This window comes from Chelonia mydas, chromosome 19 (genome assembly GCF_015237465.2).
Source record: "Chelonia mydas isolate rCheMyd1 chromosome 19, rCheMyd1.pri.v2, whole genome shotgun sequence".
Classification (NCBI taxonomy): Eukaryota; Metazoa; Chordata; order Testudines; family Cheloniidae; genus Chelonia; species Chelonia mydas.
The window spans coordinates 3,560,982-3,580,001 of NC_051259.2; the positions used below are offsets into that span (position 1 = coordinate 3,560,982).

General features: G+C 43.1%; 1 protein-coding gene across 2 annotated transcripts in view; it reads right to left on the reverse strand.

Moving 5' to 3' along the window:
- Positions 1-12,886: 12,886 nt before the first annotated feature.
- Positions 12,887-19,020, reverse strand: part of TFAP2E (transcription factor AP-2 epsilon) — a 48,115-nt gene continuing 41,981 nt past the window's right edge. For both annotated transcript variants that reach the window (XM_027823139.3, XM_027823138.3), the window contains 2 exons: positions 16,390-16,531; positions 12,887-15,478 (listed from right to left, as the gene is read on the reverse strand). In XM_027823139.3, the coding sequence (XP_027678940.1) occupies positions 15,190-15,478; positions 16,390-16,531 (431 nt within the window). In that variant the 3' untranslated portion in view covers positions 12,887-15,189. The remainder of the gene's footprint in view (positions 15,479-16,389; positions 16,532-19,020) is intronic.

Below are 19,020 nucleotides of genomic sequence, written 5' to 3' on the forward strand. Positions count from 1 at the left end.
TGCGAGTCAGAGATTACACCCTGACCCATGTAGAGGAAGTCTGTAGTGTCGACATGGTCTTAGGACCATTTTACTGCCTGGAAAATCATTGGGAGCCCTTCCTGGGTAATAGATTTGTGCATGTGGAATGGGCTATGGCAGTTGCTCAGTGCCCAGTGAACACACAACAGCTTAGGACATGCGATAAAGAAGATTCTTACCTAAGCAAAACTAGGGTAAATAATAGAGCTAGTTGTACATTATCATTGAAAATAATGTGGCTGCTCAGTCTTCTGTGCACAGCCATCAAGCTGATTACTGATGCCGAAGCGAGAGTACCACTAAAGGCATCACCAAGGCACTTCATGCAAGTTTTCTGTCGGCCTGTCCTATCCAAGTGTTTACTCCGTCTAGCTTGTTAAATACGGTGGGTTCACAGTTCAAATACCCGTGCCTGCAGGTAGTGAGAACATGCTTTTTAGCTGCACATTAAGAGTGGACAAGGATCCACTATCAACAGCAGCATATACAATAGAACCTCAGAGTTCCGAACACCTCGGGAATGGAGGTTGTTTGCGACTCTGAAATGTTCAGAACTCTGAACTAAACTTTTTTTAAAGTTTTTTTTTAAAAGTTTACAACTGAACGTTGACTTAATACAGCTTTGAAACTTCACTATGCAGAAGAAAAATGCTGCTTTTAACCATCTTAATTTAAATGAAACAAGCACAGAAACAGTTTCCTGATCTTGTCACATTTTCTTTTTTAAACTTTCCCTTTATTTTTTAGTAGTTTACATTTAACACAGCACTGTACTGTATTTGCTTTTTTTGTCTCTGCTGCTGCCTGATTGTATACTTCCAGTTCCAAATGAGGTGTGTGGTTGACCAGTCAGCTTGTAACTCTGTTAGTAACTCTGAGGTTTACTATATACAAATCAGCTGGCCTGTGTAAGTGAATCTGGAACAATCTGATCAAAGTCCAAGAGAATTTGGGAGGTATTGTAATAAAGTGATTTTAGTGCCAGTCCTCATGAAAGGAAAAGAGTGATCCTGGTAATTACTGTCCAACTTCGATCCCTAGTAAAACACTGGAATGTATACTGAGAGATCCCAGAATGTCTGGTACACAATGGAACTATCAGCAATTAGTTTCAAAGGTGTAGAAAACAAGGGTAAAGAATAGCAATAGCATCTCTCAAATGCACACAGCTAGGTTTGTTCGGTCACTTCAGTTTCTTGAAAACAAAATGAAGACTACTTTCGGTTAAGTTGTAACAGAAGGCAGTGCAATATGCTGCTAGGTAGGATCTGGAGCTAGGGCAGGTGTGTTCTGCCTCTTGTTTTGCCACAGACTTTGTGACTTGGGGCAAGATGCTCCAGCTCTCTGTGCAGCAGTTTCCCTAGCTGCAGCATGGAGATAAAACTCCCCTTTGTAAAATGTTTTGAGATGTAGGGAGTGAAAAGTGCTACATCAGTGCAGTTGTATTATTACACATGTGATGTCTGGTGTGTGGCTGGGGAGTACATTTCAATCTAGTCGTAAAAATAAGTTTAATTTTCAAAATGTCATCCTTAATTCCCTCTTTCTAAAAGGGTTTAACCGCATACTGAGGTTCCATGTGTCCTTATCAGTCAGTGCAATCAACAGTAACTAAGCTCAGGAAATTCACATATGAGCACCAGTCAAACTAAACGGAGGCTTTAGTCACTTCAGCAGACTTTTTTTTTTTTAATGGAAAAGTGAATGATGAAATAAAATCCTATTCCTCTTTCTGCTCTGTTCTCCTGACTAGTTTGGGTTTGAACCACTGCATCCCGATGACCCTCTGTGGACTGTGTTAACAATTAAAACAGTTAGTCATCTTGAAAATGTAAAGTGACATTTTAAGGGTTTTGGTTCCGTGCTAATGTGCCGTTAGGTAGTTATCCAATAAGCTTATTCATGTAGTCTAACTCAAGACAGCTGTGGAAGTAGCATAGAAAACCCTTTACTGTTTATGAAGGGTGAGGGGAGAGGAGTGTTTTAGAAGGATCTGTTTTGGAATTATGAGTAGGTACTTTTCCTTCAGTAAAGTATTATACCATTAAAGATTAGCATCAGTTTAAAAAGCACACTGTGCTAAATCTATTTCTGCATAGCGGTGGAACTAAAATACACCCTGAGTCTGAGCACTCCTAAACGTGGTGGGAGATTGGGCTAATTCTTAACTATAATGGGATGATCCAGACATACTGAACATTACAACTTGGGTCCATCTATGAGGTGGTCTGGAAGAAACTCCTCTTAGTATCTGGATGAAGGCTGTTGTAGGTTCATTTGTTTGGGTCCTGTATCTTCCTCTTCTCCTGTTTTGCAGCCCAACTAAACAACTCAGATCTGCAAAAATCTGTAGTTTTAAAGGCCTCGTTTGGCCATTGCCAAACTGTGCTGCTGTCCTAATGTTCCCTCTGATCAGATGTAGTTTTGTATTATAAATCTGGCACATGAACACCATAATGGTGGGTGCATAATTAAATGGTTAGGAATAGGTTAGGGCTTGATTCTGATGAGTACCCAGCCAGTGTTAGGGATGCGTAGCATTTTGCAGGATTGGACACTTTGATGAAGAAGGAAAGGCATAGGCAGCATGGGTTCCTGGAGAAAGCACAGGCACTGTCCTACTGGAATGGAAAATGAAAAGTTACAAATGGAAGTGATTCAGGTTTGCCTGTTAATTGGTTTTAAATAGAAAGATGCAGTTTTGTACTTTGAAAATTTCCTTTGCGTTATTTTTTTCAGTCACATTTCTCCCTGCCCCGGAGCACAGAACAGGCTGCCCTGTGGCAGGCTTGAGTCCAATGGCAGAGGTGGCATCTCCAGACTCTTGCTAGGGGAGGCAGGGAGAGTCACTTGGGGGAAGCACTAGTTCTGCACAGGTCTTGAGGTCTCCAGCGAGTAATTGGCTGTGGGAGGGCTGGCATCTTGATGTAGTGCAGACTTTTGTGACCGCGGTGGTCTGAGAAGAAAAACAGCTCCTCTCCTACTGCATGTTTGCTGCGGGAGGTGGTGGGATATTCCCTATGAATCACTGGATTACTGCTGCAAAAAGTACAGTAATTAAATGATGTTTTGGGGGAGGATGCAGAGATGTTTCTAGAAAGGTCAGTGAAACAAGATAAAACGTTTCAGATTGCTGATTGGCAATCCTGTAGCACCCTTCCCAAAGCAGCCTCAATGGTAATAAATATTGAGCAAAGAACCTTCCTCTGTAGCTGGCACACTTTATTAAATGGAAATAAAATGTGAGATCTGATTTATGTTACAGAATTTAAGTCCTGATTCTGCTGTCCCTCTGGTGTCAAACAGGAGTAACTCGTTGCAGGGAGTAGCATTACACTGTTGTAAAACAAGTGCAAGGAAGATCACAATCAGGACCCTTACAGTGTGCATTTTGCTATTCTGATTGACAAATAGAGCAGAGACCTTCAAACAGAAGTAAAATCAGCAGTCCATGATTAACATACAAGTCGAATATCAGTTGTAACTATGTAATGGTCTCATTTATATAAGATATCCGGATATTATTTCTATAACAAGTTAAATTTAAAAAAAAATCCTGCCCTATCGTTTGTCATCTGCCATCTCTTATTAGGGTTTTAAGAGGGATATGGACAGTATGATATCACAGCAGCATTAAGCACTGGTGGGCTTGACTGATGCTTTGGTCTCCTGTTGCTAAAGGTGTTTCACTTGAAATTTAACGTATGCCACTTCCATTCTGTCAGAGCTTTTGACTTTGGCTTCACTAGCTCAGCCTGCAGGAAGAACCTGTGTGCAAGCAAGCCTGTTGCGTTCCACAGGGGGTGGTGGTATCAGACACATGCCCCACCTAGCCTATTACACTTGCACTTGCCACTCCATCTATAGAAGAGCTTGTACAGGTGATCTGTGGTTCTCAGGAATTCAGTCTGACATCCAAGGCCCTGGCTGTAATAATCTATTGCCAAATAATAGTTGGGAATTAATGTTTTTTCTCGTGAGTAATTCTCAAGTAATTCTCTTGATTTTTTGCAAACATTAAGTTGGCCCGTGAGGTGGGTAAGAATTATCCCCATTTTACAACGAGTTTCTCAGCCTCAGTTTCCCTAAGTGGCTCAACAAAGGGAGTCATTTTCAGAGCTGGGATCAGGAGTCCCTGGCTACCAGGCCTGTACTTAGACCACTGGACCGAAACGGCAATCTCATTACACAGATGTAACCGGCTCAAAACAAAGCCCCTAACCCAAGCCTCTAAAAGCAGGAACAGTCAGTAGAATTATCTTAAGTACGATGTCACGATTCCGAACAGATCTCAAATATTCCAACCAGAAGAGATCGAGGATCCATGCCCCGCCCTGTTACAGAGCTACTGGAAGGGAACCTCTGAATAGCATCAGGCTATTATATAGAAGTAATGGCCAGACAGCAGTGAAGAATGGCCTTAATCCTAAAATATCTCAGACGATGCCAAACCTACAGATTTTGTGCGTAATAGAGTTGGGGATGGGGGGGGGTTACATTCGACTGCCACAATTTAAGTACAAAGAGGCGTGAGGAAAGGAAGACACGTCTAGAACTTGGTCACTTCTGGAACTGAACCTTTGATGTAGCCCTGCCTACACGGCAAATTCAACCATATCGGGGAACCTGATTGCAACTTGGTTACAAATGCTGGTGGATCCACATAAGCAGAACCTTATGGAGTCCCATTGCAGGAGCAGGACCATAGCTACAGTTTTGTGCTGTAAACTGGACCTTAGCTCTGTTTCATAACCAAATTAAAGCCTTCATTTGACCAAGTAGAGAACTCCTGTGTGAATGTGTAATAGTGCTTTCGTTACAGTGTGTATGGTAACACCCATTGTTTCATGTTCTCTGTGTATATAAAATCCCCCTACTGTATTTTCCACTGCATGCATCCAATGAAGTGAGCTGTAGCTCACGAAAGCTTATGCTCAAATAAATTTGTTAGTCTCTAAGATGCCACAAATACTTTTCTTTTTGTCTTGTGGATGTAAAACAAGCGGATGGAGTTTTTGGTGCTACGGAAAGTGTGGAACATGGTGATTTGTTACTCCAGGGAAGGCTGCTCGTACAATTGTACACAGTGTATCTGGAAGCATCTCAGAAATGACAGCATCAAGGTTTGAGACGAAGACAGAAAGGAGAAGAGTTTGTTTTTTGAGGATATACTCCACATTGCAAACAAAGGGACAAGGCCATGGGGGAACGCTGACATCGCTCTATGGATCTGTCTAGGATAGAGATTCTAGAGTTGGGCTGTAGCCCTGTGGCCTGGGTCAGTTGCTGCAATAATCACTCCTTTGTAATGGATTTCAGGGAGAGGGTTGCAGGGCCTGTGTGCTGAACAGGAGGTAAGTGAGCAGCAGCGTATGGCAAGAAACCCCAGGAACTGTTGAAGAATTAGTGACCTAATTGGAAAATTCAAAATTAATATACAAACGTTGGCAGCAAAGCAATAAAAAGAGAGCCAACTTTAACGATCTCAGAGAAAGCTGGGTGGCATTGGCAGGCGTCAAATGTAACCACTCTGGTAAAGATGACTGGTAAAAGGATTTCTGAATCAAGAATTCCATCATGTGTCTCATGTACTCAGTGGCAGCTTCTGCGCCAGCTAGCTCGGCCACAGTGAAAAATTACCAAGCCAAGTCGGTGATGATTAGAGGTAGGACCCTACCAAATTCATGGCTGTGAAAAACGTGTCACTGACCGTAAAATCTGGTCTCTGGTGTGCTCTTACCCTGTACGATACAGACTTCACGGGGGAGACCAGCGTTCCTCAAATTGGGGGTCCTGACACAAAAGGGAGTTGCAGAGGGGTTGCAGGGTTATTTTAGGGGGGTTGCGGTATTGCCATCCTTCTGCGCTGCCGTAAGAGCTGTGTTGGGCGGGGGCGCAGTGCTGAAGGCAGTGTCCTGCCAGCAGCAGCACAGAAGTAAGGGTAGCAGTACTCCGACCCTCCTACAATCAGTTTGTGGACACACACTCACACACCCCCCGCCCCACCACTCTTTTTTGGGTCAGGATGCGACAATTACAACACCGTGAAATTTCAGATTTAAAGAGCTGAAATCATGATATTTATTATTTTAAAATCCTATGACTGTGAAATTGACCAAAATGGACTGTGAATTTGGTAGGGTCCTAATTATAGGTGGAGCTGGTAACCTTAATGCTAGGCAGTGCTATCCCCTTCTTTTCGTTCTAAGACCCTGTTTTCAGTTGCTTGCAACTTTGCTGGGCTTTAAGGGTTTGGGATGAAATTTTCCATCCTGGGTATCTGCCTCAGGTTAAATTTTGGGGGAAGGAGGGTGGGAGATGGGGGGAACTTTCAGCTAAAATGGTTCAGCTCTTTCTGAGAACCTGGTTAGGAAAAAGTGTCTTGCTAATATTAACAAATATTTTGCAACTGCTTCATTAAGAAGAGCTAGCACCTCTATGAAGGTCCTTTCCAGAAGAAATCATTATAACAAAGTTTTTGTCAAAAAAAGGATTGGACATTTATGTGTGTAATGAGACTATCCCCAGTTAGCTTACATAGCGTTTTTAAGAAACCAAATGTGGAAGGGCTATAAGCTCTCCTGCTTTGGGGCATAAATGAACCTCTAACTCATGGATGTTAGGAAGAAACTTCCCATATGACAAATAATTCCACACTTGTCAACAGTAGGGTTTCTTGCACCATTTTCTGAAGCTTCTGGTAGTGAGCACAGTCAAAGTTAGGATACAGGACAAGTTGGACCAGGAGTCTGATCCATTTATTTGTTCCTCATAAAGAATTAATAAAGTTCAAAATCTATTTTCTTAAATTTTGCTTTACAATTCATCCGTTTTAAATATATGATTTTGCCCCTTTAAAAATCCAGTTACAATTGTTTTCTTTGTAAATCACATATGTTTTACACTCTCCATGCAAGAAAAACATAAAGAAGTTTATCCAAACCATCTCACTTAGAGTTTTGGTCTGAGTGCATCTGATACTTACATTTTTCTATTAGTATTTACCTTTGTATTTGTTGTCCACACTTCATTGGAACACCAAGAAAGCTGGCTGTGAGAACGCTGCCAGGGGTCAGCTTGGCTTCAGCTCTGAAATGTTTATGTAAGCTGGTGAAAGACTTGAGTTTAACCTCTGCTCGTGTATTTAGGAACTATAAAGCTGTATGGTTTTCTTTTTTGGTTTCTAGGTTGGTTCTAAAAACTTCAGAGAGCGAAACCAAAAGGCCCTTTATGTTCAAAAGTTGTGAAAAAGATGGCTTTCTTCTATCCCAGAGCAGTACTCGCTTATTAAACAAGGTGCATGGTGTTAACAGGGGGAAAAATGGGACAAAACGGAATTGCACTATTTTCCTTGCTGGTCCGAAGCTCAAATGCTTCTGTAGCTCAGCAGATTCAAAGAGGGTGTGATTGGTGACTTCTCTTAAATAAGAATGGACATCTCCATGCCCGCGCAGGAAACATTTTCTTTTTTTTTTTTTCTCATCCCCAATGCATTATAGAAGATCTACCAGGAGTAATATACATGGGATTCCTGCTGTGGGGATAGCAGATGGATTGCGATTTCTGTGACATTTTCCCCTGTCCATGCCTCCTCTCCCCCCACCCCCACCCTACCTGCCTGCAGGGGAAGCTGGCTACTCATTCTGTGATTTGGAACTTACCCACCCTGCTCTCATAAGAGGGTTCAAGCTACAAACATAATGGGGCTAGCCACACTGTCCAGAGGCTGCCCTGGAGTCAGGGAGGGTACTGTAAATCTCAGATGGGCTTCTGGCTTAAGAAACTCTGGCAGCACTGGTCAGAGAGAGTTTACTGAGCTAGATGGATGGCTGGTCTGATCTAGTCTGGCAATTCCTATGTCCTGCTAAAGGCAACCTATGATGGAAGAGTTCGCAAGAAGCAGTGAGGTCTGTGTTCATTATGGGGGTGTTTTTTGGGGAGGTGTGGAAGGGGAATGAAATGGAAACCTGGATGGAGGGGTAGGCTTGAATTAAAACATTCCCTTCTGCTGCTGGAAACTCCAGCACAGCAGCAACCCTGGGAGAACCAAAACAATGATACTGAGCAGAAATGGGAAATAAAAGTGCCCATTCTGTGTTCATTGTCCAAAATGCAAAAAAAGCCAAGAAAATTAAATGAGATGTGTAACTATCCCTTCCCCTTGAATCAGCTATAGCAGTATTTCTCATATTTAAGGCCTAGCATACTACACCAGCAGCTCAGAAGGACTGAGTGTATCACCTTCATAATTTGAGCCAGTGTCAATACAATAGATTCTTATTTTGATATTATTCTTAAACCAACCCATTTATCGCCTGCTTGAAGCCTGTTTCACTAGTGATCCGTGCACCACAGTTTGAGAATCTCTGATCTACAGTGTTATTTGTCACCACAGCAGGGTTTTGAGTTTTATACTGACAGTGAAGGCGAAAATCAGCCTAAATTAAAATATTTCCTGTGGATAAATAATATCTGTTAGCAAGTATTTTATTGGAACACAAAGGTTCCAAGTTCAGTTACACAGGGTTATAACTCATTCTCCTGAAACAGCCTCTGCTATCAGCCAACTCATCAGACTCGTCATTTGCCCATGTACAGATTATCAGAATTAGACGGTTTAAAAGCATAAATATTTCTTTGATGATTAGGGATCAGCAATGAATTGAAACATTCTATCTTAATAGGAACTAGTGCTTCCAGCTGTAATATGTGGATAATAATCCTTCCTTTGTGTTGTCTATTTAGACTACAAGTTTTCAGGGAAGGACTATCTCTTATTGTGTACTTGTACAGCACCTAACACAATGGGGCCCCAATCTCAGCTGAGACCTCTAGGTACTACTGGAATATGAATAAATAATCACTAAAAAATAAGTTGCTCTGCAGAGAAATTGACCATATTGACAGCTTAGCTGAAAATATTCCAAATGCAAAGAGGAAATGCTCCTTTTGTGTGGTTTATGTATCTATATTAGATATTTTCTGCATGCTCAGATGTAAACATAGCCAAATAAATAAAAAGAGAGAAGTCATCTGAGGATGATATAATCTGCCCAGGAAATACAGCAATGACTTCTGTTTGCAGTTCCACTTAGCTTTCAGAATTAATAAGGCCTCCAAGATTTCTAGTGGCAGCTCTTCCTGTTAAGCAGCCTGGCACCTTCCACCATGCGAAAACAAGAAAGTACAGCCAGAAATGTCCTAGGCATCTCCAAAAAGTGTTTGTGGAATACTTCACATAAAACTTCTATTTAAAGGGGATAGCAGGGTGTGGCTTACGCCAGGGCTAGTCTGCTCCCGCACCACCACCACTAAGCATTTTGAAGGGCTGATATGGCCATAATAGACATTTTCTTATTCAACGTACAGAATCTGTTCCCTGTGCCTCTAGCTCAGACTGGCCTGGTAGTCGTACTGCTAGCCCTGGAAACATTCACGTGACTACTTGAGAGTGAGCTGGATCCTGGTCCTTCTTGTCCATCATCAAGTTGCGAGCTGAGTTCTGGCTGCAGAATTTTCTTTGCCTTGGAGGATGGAGATAGATGGGACAACAGGATTTTTCAGTGCCCAGATTCAGTCTCCAGCACCAGCTAATAGAGAAAGCATCCTCAAACAAACCAAGACTATTTTATCTGGACACCCCCAAGAGAGAGTTAAGTACTGGAAGCCATCAGTTTTCGCCTGACAGTCTTCTCTGAGTGTAATCTCCTACAAAAGCCATTTAAAAATATTAATGAATCTTGTGGAAACTTTTGCTTCCTGACCCTTTGGAGATCCATGCATGATTTTTGCATTTTGGTCAAGAAAACATGAAGATACGGTGGGCCATTTTCTCCCCTGGTGTAAATCAGCATAGCTGTATTGACATTTATCAAAGTTGCTTGAGACACTTGGCATAAAGCAACCCATAAAGAAACTAAAGCTGACTACTTCTCAACATGATGAAAGTCCACTGCAACTTTTTAGAAATGCTTCTTCCTGAGTTAGGCTGAAATTCACCCCTATGCAGAGAACCAGCAGAAGGCATAACACATCACTGAACCTTAATGATGTCTGTAACATGGGACTTAGGTGAGGAATTTGGCCATTGGCAGGCCGTTAGCAGTGGGGGTGATTCACCCTTTAAGGCATAAATTTGAGAAGGGGAAGTTTTAAATTAAGTGGAGGTGCTGCAATAGAATTGGCTGAAGTCTAATCTAATATGTATGGAATAATGAGCAGGAGCACACACAGCAGCTGGAATTTTGGACATGGGAAAAAATTGGCAGAGAAGCCATTCTACTAGTTTGCAGAATATGGGTCACTAGACCACTGAGTCATGACAAGAAAACTTTGCCTCTTGAAGATTCCCAAGTCAGTTTCAGACTGTGCAGTAGATGGTATGCTAACAAAATTGGACTAGATACCCAAGCAAATCCCATCTACACAGATCCATCCTATGGGGTTCTAGTAAGAGGGACACGAGATCAAAACACATCTTGGCACACTCCAGTGTTTGATTTGGAGCAATACTTTGATCTCATCTGACCTCAGCCCTACCATCAAAAGGGAGTGGATAGTTATCTGCATTCAAACCTGCCTTTTTATATGATGTCTGCTATGCCCTATGCTGCTAAACTGAACGTCATTTTTAAGGGAACGCTTCTATATTCCAGGATATGTCTTCAAACTCCTGCTTGCAAGGAAAGATCAAACAGAAACATATCCTGGAGGCATCAGAATAAATATGCTTCGGCTCAGTTTACGGTAAGGAGCTATCAGCTTCATTGAACACCTCCACTCTGGTTGGATGTCTGTGTACCACTAAGTGGCTCACTGGCTCTTTCAGTGCCAGAGGCTGTCGGTTCAAATGTGGGGGATGCCCTAATAGTGAGGGGTAAAGTCTAAGGGTTGGTTTAAAGATATTATTCTCAGTTACAGCACCAAGAGTCCCTGGTGGCCCAAGTGATAATGTTTGTGTTATGTAGGAAGTCAAACTAGATGATCATAATGGTCCGTCCTGGTCTTAAAATCTATTAAATCTAACTAAACTCCCGCAAAGAGTTCTGATCCTGTGTAGTAAAGGATGAATTCTTCAAGTTTGGTTCTCTGAAAATCTGGGTCAGGAAAAAATAAAATTGGGGTGGGACTCTGTCTAGGACATTTATGCTGTCTAGGCCACTTCCTCCAATTACTTTTCCCCTGAGCATATTGGTTATATTTGATTATTTTGTTACCACTGGAAGGAGATTTTGGTCCTGCAATTTCACTACATGGATTCCCTTCCCCTCCCCCTCATCTGATTCAAATCCCATTAAAGTCAACAGAAACACTCCCATTGATTATTGACTGTCTGACTCCTTTATGCTCTATCTGTTACACTGGAACTTTAAAGACTCTGTCATAAATGAAAGGACACACCAGGCACAAGTCAGCAACTTGCAAAAGTCTATTTATTGTGTTGGTGTACTACAGAGAGAGATTACCATCCTGTCATTTTTAAGGTATCCTATTAAGGTGAATTATTCGTTCTATTCAAAGCCATGCAGAATAGCAGCACATAACTACAGCCTCTTCTTTATGTTAATGATAAAATACAGAGTTGCAGTTCAGTGTTAACCATAGTTAACGCGTGAGATATCTCAGTATTAGGGAACTTAGAGTCCTAGTCTACAGGTCACTTTCGCGTTTCATGTCAGGGACTGTCTTGTGGTTTCCCTAGATTTGTTGTTTGTACAAAATTAATTCAAACAACATTTTAGATTGAAATTCCAAAGTGTCCCATAACGGGTAGAAATCATGAGACAATCTGTTTTGAAATACACTTTGCCAACAGTAATGTCACATATTTCCCCACGATGATATATGTAGTCAGTGTGGGAATTTATACAAGGGGAGGTCCTGGATTGTGGAAAGGACCCTCATGGCTTCTGAGGATGGGAAGGTGGAGAAAATAACTGGGGGTCCCTACAGGACAGGGGTCCTGGCAGGTGAATTCTAGCACTAATGAGATACTGAATAAAAAGCACCCTCCTGGCAAACACTTATCTTTTGGATTGCTCTGATTTGCTGCACTTGCCTGGGAAAGACATGCAGATGGTGTGAAGCAGAAAGAGAGAAGCCAACAATAAGCACCTAACTGTCACATGTTTTGGGGTGAACACCTTGATTTTGTTTAAGGTTTAATAGCATAAGGGAGAGGCATGTGACTAATCTTTCTCTGTTCTGTGGAGATCAATGAGTTAAAACAGTATTTTCTGTATATCTAGATATTTATATGGCCCCATCACCAAGTATTTATGGGTTTATCTTCACCCCCAAAGAGGCTGAGAGGTATTATTACACCCAGTGTCCTGATGTGCCACTAAAGTACAGCAATATTAGAAATCAGATTTTTCAGAGGCGTTGAGCACCTGCCTCTCCCACTGATTTCTGCTGCAGTTGTGAGACTCAGGCCTGACTTTTCACAAGTGGTTACTGATTTTAGGTGCCTCCATTTCTGGGTGCCCAACTTGAGGCCATCTTAGGGGCCGTATTTGAAGACTGTGCCTACACCTGCTTTATATAAACTAGGCTCTTTTTACGGGTCAAGCTGGGCACCCAAAGTCACTAGCCCCTTTTGAAAATGTAGGTCTGGGTGCTTCTGAAAACCAGACTTTATGTGATTTACGCAAAAGCAGCCGGGAAGTCTAGGGCAGAGCCCACAACCTCCCACCCACTTTACAAAGAAGCAGTTCCCACCCCAGACATTAGGGAGCTAGGCTTTGGCTCATGAAACTTTCAAGGGACTAAGCAGCAGCCCAAAGGGGAAAACAGTAGAGGAGGTAGTTTTTCTCCCTGACAAATTGAATAATTACTGTACATTGTAACCTGATGTTCATGCTATCTAATGTTTCTCTCTGTTGCATTTCAAGAACACTCACCAGAATTAGTTGGTATATGCAGAGTGGCCTATTCACACAAGCAACACCTGTATGACTATGACTATGAAATGACTTCTCACTCCCCCTATACTCACCTTTGCATGTTTATAGATTATATATCAGCATCCATGTCATATTGTTCCGATGCCATGTAGCAGATGTGCCTCCCATACCCCCAACCAGTTCTTGTATATTCCCTGTTCTGAAGTCTCTCTCTTAATGTGGGCAAGTTGATGCCAACAATGGGGCAAAGTCAGGACTCTTTTGGTTTTGCAGAGCATCGTCGTTTAGGGATTAGTTTTGCAAACTACAAACTCAGTGCTGTTTCTCCACCCATTTCCATTTGATGTGAATGCTGAACATTTTGGAGGGATGATGATTTGGAAAAATGGCTCCAGTTTGGGCCCATCCCTAGAGGATTTCAATATAAAAAAATTCACGTTTCCTTTTAAGTTGCCAAACATCTCCCTTTTAAGGATGTTTATGTTGCGATCATTTGAGGGTTTCTCTACACTTTCCATCAGCCTCTGCTATATTCCTAAGGGAAAACTATATCTATAAAGCAGACAAAGGCCCGAACCAAGACACCTGAGCCAAAATTCCAGATCTGAACACCCTAGAACTTGGCAAGTGTGTGCGTAAAATCTGAACCCCAATTCCAGTCTGAATTTCACAATGGTCTTTGTCTCCTGAATCCAAAACATTGATCCAAACGCCCCAGAACTTTGTGGGGATCCAGATCCTCATTTTGTAAACCCATCTCTGCTCTATTGTCTTCAGTAAAATCAAAGACTTCAATCCTGCCACTGGCTCTGTGCTCTTGCAGGGGGCCTGCCCAAAGTACAGCTATTTGCAGGATCAGGGCGTAAATCCTAGCTCCGGTAACTCTCAGCTCATTTCTATTAATCCATAGTTTATTTCAGTCAAATGTCAGCTACACAAACAAAACAAAAGGGGACTTCCCCTCCCTTGGATTTATAGAACTTTTCCTTCTGGCAGAAACAGAAGAAACCAAGTGTCCCAGAGAACATGAAGGTGTTTTCTTCAAATAAAAAGAGGTTTATTAAGATAATGAGAATGACACTGTGGTGTGTTGTACATCGATTGCAGCTCTCAGAGAAACAACAGCAAGTACAAAACCCTGCAGAACTTCGATAGCCATTATCATCACAGCCTGTTGTCCATGCTACAGGTCTGTGACTCCAAAACTTCATTCCCATTTCTAATGGCAGAAAATCCAAAGACTTTCCTCTTTCAAAAAAAAAAAAAATCCCAACTCAATTAGATATAAATAACTTGCACTGGACATTTTAAAACTTTCAGATTTAATTACACATAAATAAATATGTACAGATTTAGAACAGTTCAGTTCAATTTGGCCTGGTTCAAGTTCTGCTCCTTGTGCTTTATTAATTATTATTATTATTATTAATTTTAGAAACCTGTGTGCTGTTATTTGTAGATTGTGGAGTTTTATTTAGTCCCAGGTGTAACTTAACCTGCTTGACCCCATTGGCTTGCATGTAACATTCCAGAAGGTTCTCGTTGATCAATTCCCATCTTGGAAAGAAGTCTGAGTGTAAGATTGTTCTCCTGACATGGTTCAGGGTTCCATAGGCCCTGGAGAAAATCTGTAGTGAGTGTCAGTTTGTTGCAAACTGTAAACAAAGTCTTAAAACCGCTTGAAAATCAAGGCAGCAACGCTGGTGATTTTCCTCTTGTCTTGGGCATAGGACGATTGTGTAGGTGGCATCATTGGAAGATTCCCTGTCTGCCTGTTGAAGGCAGGTTATACATCCAGATCTGCCTGCAATACAAAAAAATCCCACCTGACTTACTTCTGCCTCAGTTTCAAAAGCATCTTGAGTGGCTGAGGCCTTTCCTCTCTAGTGATTTTTCGGTGTTTCAGTTTGAACAGACTCCTGGGGCACTTCAGTATTTTGTTGTGGGTTAAAAAACAAAACAAAATAAAATTGCACATGACTTGGCTTCCTGCATCCACCATTAAAATAAACAAAAGCCATCAACCTGTCTTATTCTCTCGATCTCAGTGATGTCCATTAAGGTTCTTTTCTTCTTCTTTTTCTTCTTCTTCTTTCTTAAATTCTTTAAATCTTCTTGTTTATTTGTTTGCTTTAAGAGTTGCATCTCAAGTTCAAACATCGTAGTTCGGAAAACATTTTTTTTCTAACACCAATAAGATCAGACCTCCTATCATGAGCTGGGAAGAGCTCCCCCCAGTGGGGAGGGGGAGGGAGACAGCATGTTATTTCCGATGTTTCACTTCTTTCTCTGATGCTTTAGAGTCTCCAGCTGCATGCCCATTCCCTGTGCTGTTCATGAACATTTTATCCAAACCCTTGAGGGACTCCACCAGGTAGTTCTGGAAGGCTGTGAGTGCTGCACAGATAGCTGGACCCCCGAAGCCGTGGGTTATCAGGCTGAAGTGAGTCAAGCAGCTTTGGACACCTGGCTCTAAGATGAGAGACGGGCGGCTGTTCCCAAGCGGAGAACGATCCTGGGCCATCAAGTCTGCAAACTCTTTACAAATTTGCCTACAAGAGAAAGGAAGCCATTACGTTTTTAAAGAGGCTGGAAATCTATGGTCCTAAGTTTCTGTTTGTGCTCTGTTTCTGTAATTCATTTAATCTGTTATCACTGGGGAGACTGGCTGAGCCAAGAGACTCCAAGTGTTTCCCTTCCAGGACACTGGTCTGAATTCAGCCCTGAGCTGGTAGGGATTGAAGGTCATTTCCATTGGCTAGCTATTTGCTAGCCTGGACGAGATGAGTTTAATGGGTCTCCGATTCAATTCCCTGTGCATCATTATGAAGCCCCAGTAAGAATCATGTTTGCACAGGTGTCACTGAGGGCATGATTTGAAGGCAATGGGGTTGCACAGGTATTACTTAGGGCATGATTTAGCTTGCAGAATCTTTATGATTGGTGATGATGTCCGAGAAGGAAAGAACCTGGCTTGAAGTTCAGGTCCCAGGATGAGTTTGCAGGACTGGCAGTTAAATAAAATCCTTTTACTTGTAAACTAAGTGAAATGATCTGAAAGTCTCTGAGGTCCAAAAAGCAAGGAACCCATGAAGTTATTTTTAATGAGTCACTGTTCGGAGCAGAACACCACTTGAAAACAGTTAGCTTAAAACAATCCAACAACAAAAAATAAGAGGAAAGTGTTTGGTGAAGTGATGCGTTATCCCCAGGGGAGATGTCATGAAAGGCAAACATAAGCCAAATGCGTGCAGTGTCAATGAGCATGTCCTTTGAATGTTCATGTTCGTCCTTCCAATGTGAGTGCATGATGCATTTCACTGTGTTGTGTATCCGTTGGATATGTGTGTGCAGCCCATTACCGTGAGTGTGTCCTCCTTGGGGCAAGGACTGTCTTTCCGTGATATGTATGTACAGTGCCTAGCACAAGGGGGCCTCAATGCTGCTGGGGATGCATACTCACTTGGTAGCCAGGAGCATGTTTTTCCGGGTGTGGAGTTCGCTGGGATCAGAGTGCTGACGGCACAGATATTCCGCTGCTGCCTTCGCTGGGAACTCTGTTTCACACACGTATCCAAAATCCCTGGCGAGGTGAACCGCTTCACCTAGAAGAAGGACAAATTAATGAGCTGGGTCTGTACTTGTGTAACAATGAGGGAGCATTTTCTGCAGAAGTCTCCACATATCTTATTGGGATGCCTTGCTCATTTCTGTTGGGGCTGGATGCCCTTTTTCTCAGATCTCTAGCCAAGGGGAGAAAAACTCTGGACTCTCCAGGATTGGCTCTAGCATTCTGGGACTAGCTGCGTCACAGGGTGGCTAGCCCCTGTGAAGAAGTAGGTCCAGCTCTCCTGTGCAAAGACAAGTGCTCCCATTTGGCCAATTAAGAAGGCAGGGTGCCACTGGGGGCTATAAAGAACCAGAGAGGATCAGAGACAGGGAGGGGAGTGAGGGATGCTCCCCTGGTAAAGGGATGGGGGGAGGGATAGCTCCGTGGTTTGAGCAATGGCCTGCTAAACCCAGGGTTGTGAGTTCAGTCCTTGAGGGGGCCATTTACGGATCTGGGGCAAAAATTGGGGATTGGTCCTGCTTTGAGCAGGGGGTTGGACTAGATGACCTCCTGAGGTCCCTTCCAACCCTGATATTCTATGATTCTATGATCTCCCAGCAGAGAGGCTGTGGGGTTCCTGCTGGGAAGAGTGGAGCTGTTCTCTGGATGTGGAAGGACTGGGCTGGCTGCCTTGGTACAAGGACAGGAGAGGACTGGGCTGGATAGCTGGGGCATGAGGAGGGATCCTAGGACGGTATGCTGTGCATACTGCTTTGGATTATGCTGGGGAAGTTCTAGACAAAGGTTGTGGCACTTTGTTAAAGTTTACATGCATGGAACTTCTGTAATAAATGGAACGCACAAGGGCTATATTTATACTTGGGAAGATGCTTTGGAGGGAAACTGAGGCAGACAGGCCTGTCGTGTTGCACCTGCCACAGGGGGGCCCTTCTGGAGGTGCTGCACTATGTCAAGCTCCCACCGAAGGCAATGGGAGTTTCTTGTGCCCTGCTGTGGGAGAATCATGCCCCAGGAGTCCTGATTGACAGTCGCCGGCTCTAAGAACAAAATCCCTCCCTCCCTCCTTTGCTGGCCGATAAAGTAACACACCAAAGTCAATGTGGCTGAAGTTACATCTGGGTGGAATTTGGCCCATTGTGCTGTGTTCTTGCAGGAGGAAGCATAACAGAGACAACTCTGTCCCTCCCACCTCCCACATCATCTCTCTCTTTCTCTCACCGGTTTTCTCCTTCTATCTTTTCCTACTGGCCCTCCTATTTCAGAATCAGAGTATGATCCCATTGTGTGAGGCAACCACGCTGCCTTACCACAAACCCGGACTATCAAAGGGGACTGACTCCTTTTTGTGGAGGGGGGGGGAACACCCTAATATTGTGATTACTCAAGAGCAGGGGAAGGGGGGAAGCACAGGAGGAATAGAAGGAAGATAGGTTCTTGTTTGTATCCTTCCTCACTGAACAGAAAGGCCTAAGGGGAGAGTGCTCAGCCTAGGTATCCATCATTCCATGGAACTGCCCTCTCATTGATGAAATTGATCCATCTTCAGGCATCCCCATGGAAATAATCAGAGCTGATGGTAATTGATCATGCCCAAACCCCCGGTTAGGCAGACAGAGCTAATTTGACTTGCCCCCCGCTGTTCATACGTATTAGGCCATCCATCCTAATAGCATTAACCTAGTTCCCATCGCTGCCACCCCAGCTCTGAGAATTGTGCGTGAAGCCTCGTTTGGGCAGAGTGTTTGCACTTCCCCGTCTGAAGCGTCTCAATTTCCTTTCCCTCCTCGCTCCCTCAGCCATCACTATATCATGAAATACTGGAAGATTAGAGTGGGGGCAATTTTGTGTGTGTGGGCGCATGTGCGTGTGCACAATATGCCTGAAAATCCAGTCACTTCTGTGGAACCGAAGCTATAACAGAGGGGTTAAAGCAAAGCACTGGAAGTTGGGACTTCTTGGCTCTGTCCTTGGTGCTTGGTGGAAGCATGTGTTAGTGGCTAAAGCTAAGTGTTTTGAAGGTGACTAGTGATTTGGGAGCCCAACTTGAGACACTGTAAAGGGGCTTGATCCGAGGGTCAGTACATGTTCTTAAAGTGCTTTGCTGAATCAGGGCCTGGTGGAGCAGGGGCTTCCTTACCAGCTGTAATGAAATAGATTGGGACACCTTCAGGCCAGTGTGGCGCAGGAGGGCACATGGCAGAGATGGCCATGAAGGAGAGTTGTCAAGTGACTTTACACAGGTAATGCCCTAATTCAGCCAACATTTCATCCCACGTGTGAAATCTTTCAGCGCCTGGGCAGTCCCAGTAAAGTTTTCAGGCCAGATGCCTACGTTAGCCACGTTCTTTTCAAACTCTTTTCTGGAGTGTTTGAGAGTGTTTTGAAAGTTGGAACGTAACCTGGTATCTTGTGTAGAATTAAGGCCAAATTCATCCCTGGTGTAACTCCAGTGAAGCCTGCACCCAAAATGCCAGAGAGCAGACCGCCGAAAATCCCATGAAAAATTCCAGACACACATTTCTA